This window comes from Leptidea sinapis, chromosome 1, assembly GCF_905404315.1.
Source record: "Leptidea sinapis chromosome 1, ilLepSina1.1, whole genome shotgun sequence".
In the NCBI taxonomy this organism is placed as follows: Eukaryota; Metazoa; Arthropoda; class Insecta; order Lepidoptera; family Pieridae; genus Leptidea; species Leptidea sinapis.
In genome coordinates, this window is record NC_066265.1 from 31,956,512 (window position 1) to 31,970,172 (window position 13,661).

Sequence of the window (13,661 nt, forward strand, 5' to 3'; positions counted from 1 at the left end):
GTGAACTCGTAGTACGGTTATCTACAGATTGACACGCCACTGTTACAATTATAACTGTGTATGTAGATAGTATCGCTCAAATATGCGTAAGAGACTAATTTTAGAGATGTAAATATGAAATTGTTTAACGTTGTAATTGCCGATAGCGAATAGAGAAACGAAGATAATATGAACATTGAAATTAACACACAATATAATGTTGTAATACGTAGTAACTACCGGTTAGACGCACAATATATTGGAGATGTTTTAAAATCTCCTCCAGAACTTTTACTCTTTTTACGATCAATACAGGGCTCACTGATAATGATGACTGTATACATAGATTTATAATATACATACTAGCGTATAGACGTCCTGAAAGCCGAATGCGTGACCAATTTTGATTTGCCAATTTGTGTTTTTAGCTGATTGTCTACGACTTGTCAATCAAAATCGGTTACAGCTACAATAGATTCGCTTTCTTTTTCTATCTTACTGTATCTCCGTTACAGATCTTCTTCTTTCTCCCACGCTTTGTTTATCTATTGCGCTAGTAGATTGTAAGTCTATGGCAGACTACTTACAGAAGGCGAATGAAAGAGAAGAGAAACCTTCGCTGTCTTTTGCTCGCCAATATTCGTTACATGCGGACGAGACTTTGTAAGTGCGAATATAGTATTATAATTATTGTTTACGGCATGTTTATAATGTAGAGAGAATCTTTAATAAAATATAACCTTAAAATATAAATATAAGCGGAATTAATTCATCATCGAACTTCTGCGTTTTAGAATACATATTTTTTCCAGAAGTTTAGAAGTTTAGTAGGTTGCTCCTGTTGTCATAATGTCTGCTTATACCTCAGCATTTGGATTTATCCATAACAAACACACGATGCAATCGTTTATCACAACAAATAATTTAAAAGATTCTTAGAGCTAGTTTTGTTTGTCGGCATCCTCCTAAATCGCCTCAATAACTCGTAACCGATATAGAACAAGGCCATACGCAAAAAGCCACTGAATCATTCACACGCGGTTACACTTCACTCCAACAAAAACTTACCTAGATACGAGCTGAAGTCCGTGAAGTACTTCCTCCAATCGCTCGGGTTGAGCTCCGGGGGGTAGGCCGGCGTTCGTTCGACGATGTATTTCCTTTCCAGAACGGGGGAGAAGGACACGGATTTTGGGGAAGCAGAGCGCGTGCGCACGGAAGCCATCCCTCGGGTATAAAAGACGCGCCGGTTCGAATTCGCAGACAGTCGCTGATCGACTGCGGCTATGTAACTACTAGTTATTTTAGTCGAGGGTTATCGGAGGCGGGTGCCGGATGATAGCGCGGTCGGCGAGTGAGCTGGCGACACAGTTACGTGATGTGCTATTCCCGTCAGGTGGTCAGTTTTCCACGTTGTTTCACAACTTTGCGTCATTAACCTGTCTCGGTTACGCTTCTTTTACGATACATTAATTTGAATTGGGTTAGATTTTAACCCAAGTTTCGAAAGTATATTTTGGCATAAACTGAAAATTAATTATCTTATTGCATTTCGTATATATGTTGAGAGGGGGTTTTTATTCTTATGATAGAGAGATCTGGAGTAGTATTCTGTAGACAACGTAATAGTTTGAAGTATATATGTATAATAAGATATAACCCGCGTCTTTGTTTATCCGTTGGTCGGGACGGTGGACACCTGGTGTTAAGTAATAACCTCCGCCCACATGCTCTTGCGACATCAAAGGAATCACAGGAGCGTTGTCGGCCCTTTCAAAAGTTATACATCCTTTTTTGAAGGCACCCATATCGTATCGTCCTGGAATCACCGAACAGCAAAGCTGTTTATGGAATGAGGTGATTGATTCCTGTACCGAATTCCACTAAGTGATCACTTAACACCAGGTGACATTGTCCTCCTCTCTAATAAAAAAGGAATTAGCGGCCTGGTTTAATGTTAGCATAGCATAGCACTTGCATCGAATTAGAAAAAGTGACAAAAAAAATTTTAATTTGAAAAACACGAATTGAAGCAGTCCTTATCACATTCACAACACAGGCACAGAAATGAAGTAGTTTTGAGGCGAATTATGAAGTTTGAGGAAAAATGGATACTATACGATAATTGCAAGAGAAAATCGCAATGGCTGACGCCGCAATAATGCCATACACCGAAGCTTACGAATGGAAAAATTTTGATAAAGGTTTATTACAGCCTAGACAACGCCATTTTTTTTCTCCATTTTTACATATCAAAATAATGTTCTTGTAAAGAAGCAATACAAAATACCTTCATAGAGTTTGTTGAGTTCCAGTCTCAAAGAAAACCACCGCAAAAGAATACGTGACCTTCCTTTGAGATGGCAGAAATATATATACATAACGAGGGTAACATTTATAATGCTCAAGTTAATTGTTAGCCAACTTAATCACTATGATGTATGGCTTGTAAAAAAAAAGAATAAAAAAAAGGTTAATTATTAGTATCAGAATGTTCGACTAGTTTTCTAGAACTAACCTATACAATTTTGTTACATAAGCGGCGTTATTTAAGTGATAAGTCATTGTGGGTGTAGCGAGCGCCATCTATTAAGGTCGACAGTTAACCTTAGATTTAACGCCTTTTAAAAGCCTTCACTAGCCTCCGCTCTATGTAGAGCTGCGTCGAAATGGCTTTGTTTTATCATAAGCTCCAGTTAACATTTCTAATTCTGATAATAATGTATTACTACTTAGGAGCGGGTTTATTGCACTATCTTTTAAATTGAAGTTTATCCAAATAGCTACTTTTATTCGTGTTAATGGCGTATAGCACTTTAAAAGGCTTACTTTAGAGCAGAGATTCATCTCTACTACCATATCTAGTAAACCACTTTTAAAATTTTACTGGTTTCTGTTGAATAACATACTATTGATATTTAGAAAAATTCTAGGTTTTTTTTATAAGTTTGAAGCCTCAATTTTTTTTTGCGAACGCATAAATCCCACCGGGCCTCCCGTGGAACACAGGGTTCCAGTTGGACCATGTAATTCGGTGTGTACTCAGAAAATAAATAATATCTTTTAATAAAAGTAAGAACTTTCGCATCTTCCGACTATGCTACGCGATATATTATTTACATGCGAAAGAATATTCTTCTTCAAACGAAAAATCCTCTAATTTTTTTTATATGGAATTGGCAAAGCTCAGCCGTGTTTCACTGTGGCTAATTTCTTCTAAAATTTAACTTCAAACTCACTTTCTTGAAGAAAATTATGAAAAACGCCGATATACGTTTAAATGTATTTCCAACCAGATGTGTAACCTTCATTTCGTACGTACAACATTGAAAATAAGGGATAACCTATACAGCTGTTCATCCCTTAAATTCTCCTCAATGGAAACATTTAAAAATTCCTATCTTAATGCCCACTTTAATTATTATAGAATTCTGCAAAATTTCAAGTTGGAAGTCTCCAAAAGTTTAGGCTGTCTTAATAAATCAGTCAGTAAGTTCGGACTAAAAATTATGACCACGGATCATTCTGAATCAGGGGGTTATAGGGGGTAGCTGGATACCAGAGTAGAACGTGAAGTTTTTACCAGTGGGTGGCTCCTTTAGACAGGATGCCGGCTAGATCATGGGTACCTCAACGACGCCTATTTCTGCCGTGAAGCAGTAATGTGTAAGCATTTCTGTGTTTCGGTCTGAAGGGCCGTAGCTATTGAAATTACTAGGCAAATGAGACAACATCTTACGTCTCAAGGTGACGAGCGCAATTGTAGTGGCAGGGCGTATCAATTACCATCAGCTGAACGTCCTGCTCGTCTCGTCCCTAATTATCATTAAAAAAAAGAACATTCAAAGGATGTTCTATCTCCGGACATCCGCTTGACACTACTTTTTAGGACACCTGTATATGCGAATAGAAGGAATAGCTATAGTCACTGTACTTTTAGTGATATAGTACAGAGTAGTTAGTTATATTAATATATTCTATGCCTCGGTCGCTTAAAATTGAAAAACATTATGTAAGAATGTAGAGAATAGCTCTTTATGGAAACTGGTGTAGGTGTATTCATGCGTACCATTAACTACGTGGGATGAAAAGACCTTTATTAAAACAACCTATAAACGAGTAAACATGTTATAAAATCTTTGGATACTCTGATAAGAGGCTTCGAATTAACATTTTTTTTTATTAAACTTCTATTCATGAACATCTAGCAGATTTACTATCAATTTCATTATCAAATAAACTATTATTTCGATTTTCAAAATAAATTAACTGAACTTTATGTATGGAATGTCGATTTAAGCGTACCTTTCCCGATCAGATCAGCAATCTACTGGAAAGGGGCCAAGTCAAGAGTAGATAGGTACTAGGAATAATTAATAAAATTAAGAAAGAAAGTTGTATGAAAGTGTAGATAATCTGCTTTCCATAGTCTTAGCATACAGTTAGTCCGAGGTTCGAATAAAGAAAGGAAATGTCCAGCAAGCTATAAATAAATTAGCAATCCGCTCTGATAAGTGTCGCTGAAAATGCTTTAAAGCTACCATATTAAATGACTATTTTAGACTAGGAGCTTTCTTCCACGTACTACAAAGCTGTGGAATGAACTTCCTTGTGCGGTGTTTCCGGGACGATACGACATGCGTACCTTCAAAAAAAGCGCGTACACCTTCCTTAAAGGCCGGCAACGCTCCTGTGAGGAATCAGGCTAGAGGAATCTGGTGTTCTAAGAGATTGTGGGCGGCCGCGATCACTTAACAACAGGTGACCCGTGCGCTCGTTTGTCCTCCTATTCCATAAAAAAAAATTAGACTGTAGTGGATTTATTGAGAAATAAATGAACTTTTCAATCTCTTCAGACGACAGGCAGAATAATATTAATATACCTTAGACTTACAATATACTAGCGAATAGACTAACAAACCTTACAAAAGAGAAGAACATCTCTAACGGAGATACAACGCGATAGAAAAAGGAAAGCGAATGATTTGTAAAACGATGAAGTTGTAAATGTGGATTTAAAAGAGTGGCAATGATTTTTTTGCCACTTCTTCTCATTAAAGCTAAAATGTTTCCGAAGTGGAGGTAAATGCAAAAAAAAGAAAACTTGACATGCATATACATGCATGAACTGATTTTGATTTGATTGTTGTTGTATCCTATTTCAATTGACTAGTCGTAAAAAGTCAGACACGCTTTGAATATGAATCTAGCTAACATTATCGAGCTATCAGGTCTTCACACGCTAGTATATTCTAACTTCTTATGGCCGTTTCCAATATTCAGTCTATCTCTTACTTGAGATAAAAATCGTAACTATCGTTGACTTTTCTGTCCCAATAAACTTATCTACGGTAACTCACCTGTCTGTCAATGGGACGACGTATAGCTTACCAGCGATAGAAGTTTGTATGGAAATTGCAATTCACGCGTCCCAATATAAGGCGATAAAAATGACTTATCGGGTATATTGGGACAGCTTCAGATTATTGACAGCTAATTACTGACAGTAGAAGGTAGTAATTTATCTCTATCTGTAGATAATATTATATTAGGAACGGCCGTAAGTCTATGGTATATACGGATCGTAGTCGCGCCACAGTAACATTAATTCTGTACATCGAATTCAATCTACGAGTAAAAAACGAATAAATCATTAATCAGAGAAGTATAATATGTATAACTCCGTAGACTTTGCATGACCTAACATGGGGTGATCTATGAATTATTCGCATGGTGCGATATATTTTAGATTGACATATTGTCAATCTAAAATATATCGCACCATGCTGCAAAGGACGTCTCAAGAATAAACAACTATTAACATATTACCCCTGAGAATTATATGCAAATAATTGTACAGCGAAACATTTGACACGTTGCAGTCGGAACATAGGCCGGAGTGTAACTTGCAAGGAAGAGTATGTATTCCGTGAACAGGTATGCTTTGTCACTGTCTTCATAACAGGGCATGAAAGAAATAAAGTCATAAAGACTCATGACCATTGGCTACAACATTCGTTCCGTTGAATAATTCCCTAATGAGAACGATATACCTGAATTCAGGGAGCACGAATTTGCGAATAGAAGTATCGTGTTATAATACACTAGGAAACAAATGGCGATTATTATGACAGAAAGGGACGAGACGAGCAGGACGTTCAGCTGATGGTAATTGATACGCTCTGCCCATTACAATGCAGTGCTGCTCAGGATTCTTGAGAAACCCAAATATTCTGAGCAGCACTAAAATTATTGCGCTCGACACCTTGAGACATAAGATCATAAGTCTCGTTTGCCCAGTAATTTCACTAGCTACCTTCCGATCGAAACAGAATAATGATTACACATTACTACTTCACGGAAGAAATAGGCGCCGTTGTGGTACCCATAAAATAGCCGACATCGTGTGCAATGGAGCCTCCCACTGGTGCTATTATTATATTATATTATTACTAAGCTATTGCCATTTATGAGATACAGTCCTTTTACAGACAGAAGGACTGACAGCGGAGTCTTAATATGATGGTACCCTTTAGTACGGAGCTCTAAAAATACCTTAAATACCGAACAAAGTCAATACGCATACATTTATTTAGGACCACTTGTACACACATAATGAATCTCCGACACACAGTCATAACGTTGCCCTAATTTTCTTTACTATCTAACCATAACGTTTTCTGGCGCCAAAACTGATGCACTTTATTTACCCTATGCGTTTCAACATTGAAGTGAGAATTACTATGATTAAGTCGGTTTCAAATTAGATCAAAAACGTTTGATCTACATAACAATACCAATACCTATATAGCGGATTGATTAAAAAAGTATGTGTGTATGTATGCACGCAAGAAGTTATACTTCTTTGGCCTAATGAAGTAAAAATCATTAAAATTATATTCCTCCTGTTATTCTACGTTTTCCGAAAGAAGAATTTTGTAAAAATCTTGCAAAGATGGCTTTGACAATTAATTATTAAATAATAAATACGGCTGTATGGGCTTGTACCCTTTGCGACGTCAGAAAATTTTAGGAACTTCAACCTGTTACTTTTGTGTTACAGTGATGCACGCGCATCTTAAAATTTCTCTCTCGTAATTTTTTTTTATTTAACGCGCCTGAAGAAGTATAACTTCAAAAACCGTTCAAAATATCACCCGAAACCTACGGTTCGATCCTCGCACACCACATACAAATGTGTTTTCGGTTTTTGAATTCATATCTTAATATATATAAATTACGTGACACGTTGTTAGTCCGCGATGGACTCCTAAACTAATGAACGGATTTCAATGGGGATTACTTCATAGAGTGCAGTTTAGTCCAACTTGAGAGATAGGATACTTTTTATTTCGATTTGGGACCCACAATTATATTTATTTCCAATATTTGTTTTGTATGGACATATTTTCTGTGAGAGAATTTATTGACGCACGGTTTGACAGTTCTGCTGTGACACAATTTCATTAAAACAACAGGGAGTAAATTTACGAAATAATTCTTGATCTTATGAAGAATTATCGACAAATTCATAAGAAACAGTATTTTATTTATTATGTACAGAACAACGTCTGTCGGGGCAGCTAGTTATATATATATATTTCCGACGCTTTATAATGTTGTGTTACAAAAGAGTACAGGATGCGGTGATTACTTACATGTACGTTCTTATATGTACGCTCGAATGTTCTCGTCTTCGATAAAAATTCAAATTCAAGTAGTTTCAAAATAGGATAACTGCATCACTTTTTGAAGTCACAAGAAAATATACAAATAATAGAATAATACATACCTACCGCTCATAAATTAAAATATGCAGAGCTTAAAATTATTTACATTGCTTTAATCCCATGCACATAACCGAGATACTACAATATCTGTGCAACTCTATTTTTCATTGATCGCTAAATTAAAAAATAACAAGTTAAAATAAATAATTAACCTGTAAGTATTAATGTATTCTGTTTGTTTTAGCACTGATAAGGTTTATTGGTGTTTTAGAAGTATAAAATCACGTACGATGCTACCTATAGCAAAGAAAATTACGAGAATTTAAAAAAAATGAGTTTCTGTTACAGAGTGCAGATTACTATTAGACTGGATTCGAGTGCAGCGAAACTTACGAGATGTAACTTACAAGATGGATGAAGCTTATCATTTAGTTCAATCAAGAACCCTGAGCGGTACTGAATTGTAATGGGCAGGTCGAATCACCACCTGGTCAACGTCTTCTTCGTTTCGTTCTCTTAAAAAAATCTAGCCATTAAACCTAACTGAAAAGGTCTACGAAACTAATACACCACAGTCGGTTAATTATAAGAAAAACATGTTTTACTGATGCATACTATTTACCTAAGTCGAGTTAGTAACCCCCTTATTCATAATAGTCTGCTAACTTAAAGCATTGCTAATTCTCACTCTGTCTTCTTCTATTGACCTAAGTTAGAATGAGAAAAAACACTCCTTAACGGCTGTTTTAAGTTAGCGGACCATTATGAAAAAGGGAATGCTTTTACAACAAGATCCCAGAAAAATGTTCAAGACAAATGTTCAATTCAAAAGAATTATTAAAAAAACTATTCAGGCTATTAAATACTAAGTATTCTTGTACGATATTTTTATGAAAATATAAGAAGCCCGCTGAGTTTGAGCTCTTCCCGTCCTTCTCAGGTTTGAGAGTTTACTTTTTCAAATGGGTGGTAGTTTTTGACTTTCACTATTTGAATTTGAATTCACAGCAATTCCACTTTGATTACTAATTGTTTAAAGTTTAATATATTTTAACAACATATTTTGGAATTTATTATGTTTACCGCGTTTTTTTAAAACACAGAGGTTTCATTTATTAAATTTTTTTATGAAAATAAGGGACGAGATGAGCAGGACGTACCATCATCTGTGGTAATTGATACGCCCTATCCATTACAACCCAGTGCCGCTCAGGATTCTTGAAAAACCAAAAAATTCTGAGCGGCACTACAATTGCGCTCGAACTTTGAGGCATAAGTTAAGACTCATTTACCCTGTAATTTCACTAGCTACTGCGCCTTTCAGACCGAAACACAGTAATGCTTACACATTACTGCTTCCCGGCACTGCTATGTTAGCTTATGTTTATTACACTAACATTAACATTTCCATTGAACTTTAACAGAAATAGTAACCATAAAAACTATTCCTGATCATCTGCGTCCCCATATAACGCACTCAAAAATGAAAAAGTTAGTATAAAAGTAAATTGAATTAAAAAGAGCTCAAAAAATAATGCTGGGAGAGTTTCTTGCGCCGCTTCTTCTCTCTCAGAGCGCCATTTGTTTCCGAAGCGGTAGTAGTATCTAGTATATTAGAAATGACACCAAAAAGAATTCTAAAGGAATAAATTTTGAGAAAATAAATTCCTTTTATGCCTTTATGCCAATATTATTCACCAACTATCATGTATAAATGTAAACAGAACAACATTTCGACCGCATGGAGTAAAAACTTCAAACTAGATGCGTATATGGTTGCCTCCATTTCGAAACGAGGCGCTCTAATTGCTGTTCAGCTTCCACAAAAGGTCGTTTCGACCAGCTCACTGCCTACCTCGATAAAACATCCAAATATATCAAACACTTCACTATAAAGTCAAATTACACGCGGATCGTACTTCATAAAGTCGGAACGCGCAAAGTTTAATACGACGAGTGGTGCGACATGGGCGCCGTCAGAGACTGGTATGCAAGGAGGTTGATTGTATGTAGGCTCGGTATTTGACGCGTGCTAACGGGGGCATGTGGGTGATAGATACTAGTGGTGAGAACATATGGTGTGCTCTGTGGCGGATCTTGGAGTAAAGTTCTGCGAAGCGCCCAGGAATGGTAAAGCGGCAAGCAGTCTAGGCAGCGATACCGTTCGCTTCCTTTACTGGAGGCCTACATTGTGAAGGACTTTTCCGAGTTACTGTTTAAACGGGACGATTGTTTACTACTGCACTAGTTACATTTAAGTTATTTATGCAACTGTTGTGTAATAAGGGGTATTAAAACACGAATGTGGGATTAATAGTATCACATGAGTGTTTTAATACCTAATTAACAACAGTTGCACACAAGACTTTTACAAGACATAATATGAATCCTCTATAAAAGATTCTGAAACAGTTAGCTTACTGCTTACATTAAAAAGGCCAGTCCTAGTAACCATAATATCATCCAAAGGAGTGTTATTATGAAAACGGATGATATAATGGTGTATTGGTATTGGTGGTAAAGGGCTCTCTTACCCCAATTAGACCGCTTAGTTGGGTCCATTTTGCGTGCAGTGTGAGCCAGTCATTCCAACCAGCCCAGCTCCTTCCAGAAGTTCAGAACACTCCTGGGGTGTTCGCAGACTTCCTGGAGCGAACTTATAATTACTAAGGTTTTTGCCCCATATAATGGTGAACTGAATTTCATTACTACACTCGTTTGGATCATGTTATGGTTATTAGGACATTGGGTGTTTTATGTTGGCAATGAGCTAGCTGTTTTAGAATGTTTAAAAGAGGATTTAAAGAATGGGTGTAGATAAAACAGGAATTTTTGAAAGACTAAACATCTTCAGGCACGTATTGCACTATGGCTTAAACTAACCGCTTTTGAATCGCTTAGATCTCATCAAACTTTAGAGATTGAATTCATTGTTTGTGTAATGATGCTTCGAGAACATGATGGACATAATAATTACTGTCACAATTAGTAATTTAATTAATCAGCTTTCAACAAATACAATGATTTATCAATTATTATTTACAGGTCGACCAGGCACCACAAGCAGCACCCGTACACGAGTTGACGCATGAAGAAATCATCGTTCCCTTCGCAAATATCTGAGGCCCCGCACACGAAGCCGCCGCAAGCAATGCCATACACAGATAACTACAAAATTACAAAAATTACGCTCTTAGTGAGCCTCTTAAAAAAAATACAATAATAAAATGGTTGACGAGTTGTCGAAATGAAGCCATAATTATGACAGATCAAAATCGTAGCCATGAAATAGTACTGGTATGACATTTAGTTCATATTCAAATGTAGATTTGCAAATAGTCTTATATCAAAGGAAAAATGTTTCTGTAGACCATTGGCGTGCATTGGTTTTCTAGTAAGGTAGGCACTGTGGACCTAACTAGTCGTACTTGGGCTTTGGATTATGAAAAGATTGCTTTCGTAGGTATTTAGTATGTAGGGTAAGGAAACATTTTATGGGTGGGTGTTAAAAAGAAGTTCGGTTATAAAATATCTGAACCAAATTAAACTAAATTAACTTTAACACTAGTGCAATATTATTTAGGTTCATAAGAAGGTAAGCACTACCTAATTGCCTATATGATATGCACGCCCCTGCTGTAGACGTTCATGTTAAAATTTAATAGGTGAAAATTTTCTTTTCACTTGTGTCGCCTATCTACATTTCGTCGCGACGATGTTTGTCTTATATATTTTTACCTTACTTTGACCTACACGTCATAGTTATTGATACGGGATCGCTTCCTATTTGTGAGTTAAGTAAGTCGTTCAACTTCTACATTACAGTGGACAGATCATATCGTGCTTTGGTACTACTTATCCTTTTGTACGCCTCTGAAACCTAGTGTGTATGACGACCCCTATAGCCCAGTGGTTAGTGACCCTGCCTACCGAGTTAGAGGTCCCGAGTTCCAATCCCGGCAGGTGCAATCATTTACATGATGAATATGTTTGTTTCCGAGTGATGGATGTTTATATGTATTTATGTGTGATTAAGTAAGTATATTGTAGTAAATATTATCAATATAAATGTTTCACATGTCTTCGTTCGGTATGGAGGTTGACAAACACGATGGTGTGGCCGCAGTCAACGAATGCATGAACTGTAAACTACCGGGATCTGTTCTGGGGGAAATTATCTTTACATTTTATTACTTATACTAATAAAATAAAATAAAAACATGTAAACACATACAATACTAACCTTATTTTTTTAAGTTATCTCTCATGTAAATGACTTTTTTGTCTTAATGGGAATAAACAATTCTATAAACCGAAAAACAACCATGACGTTTTACACAGCAGGGAGGGGGTTTAACAAGGACGGAGGGAGAGAGTCAAAAATCATACAAGTTGTAGGATGTAATGTATGGATGGCCCCTAATGAGCGTTATACGAAAGACAATTAGTTCCACTGAGACAAAACCCACACCAATAAAACAACAATTACGCCGAATGACACTGACGAGTTGCGGTACAAAGAAGTGCCGAATAAAACAATATACTTATATTACGAGTCACGGTCTACGGCCGTAGCCGCGCCCGCGCCGTCGACCGGAAAGACAAAAGGACTTTATTAGACAGATTTACATTGACAATTAGAACAAAAACCGCGAGTAGGTTCCGGATAACCTTGGCCGCATGGCTTTCAATTGAGCCACGAGACACCTAAAAGCTAATTCGATCGCAATATACGCGTTTCGGGTTCAAATAAGGGTCGAGACGAGCAGGTCGTTCAGCTGATGGTAATTGATACGCCCTGCCCATTACAATGCAGTGCCGCTAATGATTCTTGAAAAACCCAAAAATTCTGAGCGGCACAACAACTGCGCTCGTCACCTTCAAGCCTCATTTGCCCAGTAATTTCACTAGCTACCGCGCCCTTCGGACCGAAACTCAGTTATGCTTACACATTACTGCTTCACGGCAGAATTAGGCGCCGTTGTGGTACCCATAATCTAGCCGGCATCCTGTGCAAACGAGCTTCCCACTGTACAGTTCGGTTGTCATGAAACTTTTTTCCACATACAACCAAGCTGAGCTATAAGCTTCCTTGTGCGGTGTTTTTAGGACGATACCACATGAGTACGTACAAAAAAACGCGTACATCTTTTTAAAGGGTCGGCAACGCTTCTTCGTAACGACTACGGGCGCCGGATCAGTTGCGAAGATAGAATTTAGCGGCATGAACCAAGTCAAACAGCTCTTCCCAACATTTCCTGTGATCAATGCGGTATAAGACACATAATGAAGCGACGTCTCTACGCAGCCAACGCAGCGCCAAGCGATCGAGCCGTTCCAGAAAGATATTATACAGTTGGCTCGATAATCAAACAATAATGCTTCACATGGCCTATGCTATTATTGATTCATAACGCTCTTAATTCGCTATAAAATTAGTTCAGGTCGTTATACATGTTCTCATTGCTCTTGTGTTTTAATGATCATACCTTTCTGAGCAAGTAAGCATACTGAGCCGGTGAGTGTTTAACTAATGATGGAGTCATCTGTCTGTAATTAAAGTTCAAGGGTGCTACTGTTTTACTTAAGGCAGATACTAGGAGATATTAAATGTGCTGGAAGAAGTGTCATGAACGAACACACCCAACAAACTTAAAATCCACCACACGAATCCATAAAAACCCGTTGATTGCGACGCGTTCTTTTCCTGCGGCGTTAACAAATAATTATTAAGCTCCTGATTAAGAAGTCTTCAAAGTATAGGTACACTTCGGTTTAACTTAGCTTTTCGACGAACAGTTTTTATTCGATAGCCGCATTACGTAACATGGATAATTATTGGCATTATGTTCGCTTTTGAATAGCTATTGCTAGTGGGCGATCACTATATATAGCAACTTGTATGGTCCAATTGTTATATAATTATAATACCAACTAATACTTTGTTCACAA

The 13,661-nt window shown here is 37.2% G+C and overlaps 1 protein-coding gene across 4 annotated transcripts in view; it reads right to left on the reverse strand.

Moving 5' to 3' along the window:
• The window catches only part of LOC126979545 (paxillin), an 86,804-nt gene that overhangs the window by 45,366 nt on the left and 27,777 nt on the right, over window positions 1-13,661 (reverse strand). For 2 of the 4 annotated variants that reach the window (XM_050828942.1, XM_050829269.1), the window contains exon 1: window positions 1,048-1,219. The exons of the other annotated variants lie outside the window; for them this stretch is intronic. In XM_050828942.1, the coding sequence (XP_050684899.1) occupies window positions 1,048-1,204 (157 nt within the window). In that variant the 5' untranslated portion in view covers window positions 1,205-1,219. Of the gene's footprint in view, window positions 1-1,047; window positions 1,220-13,661 lie in introns of those variants that run through there. 4 annotated transcript variants of the gene reach the window in all.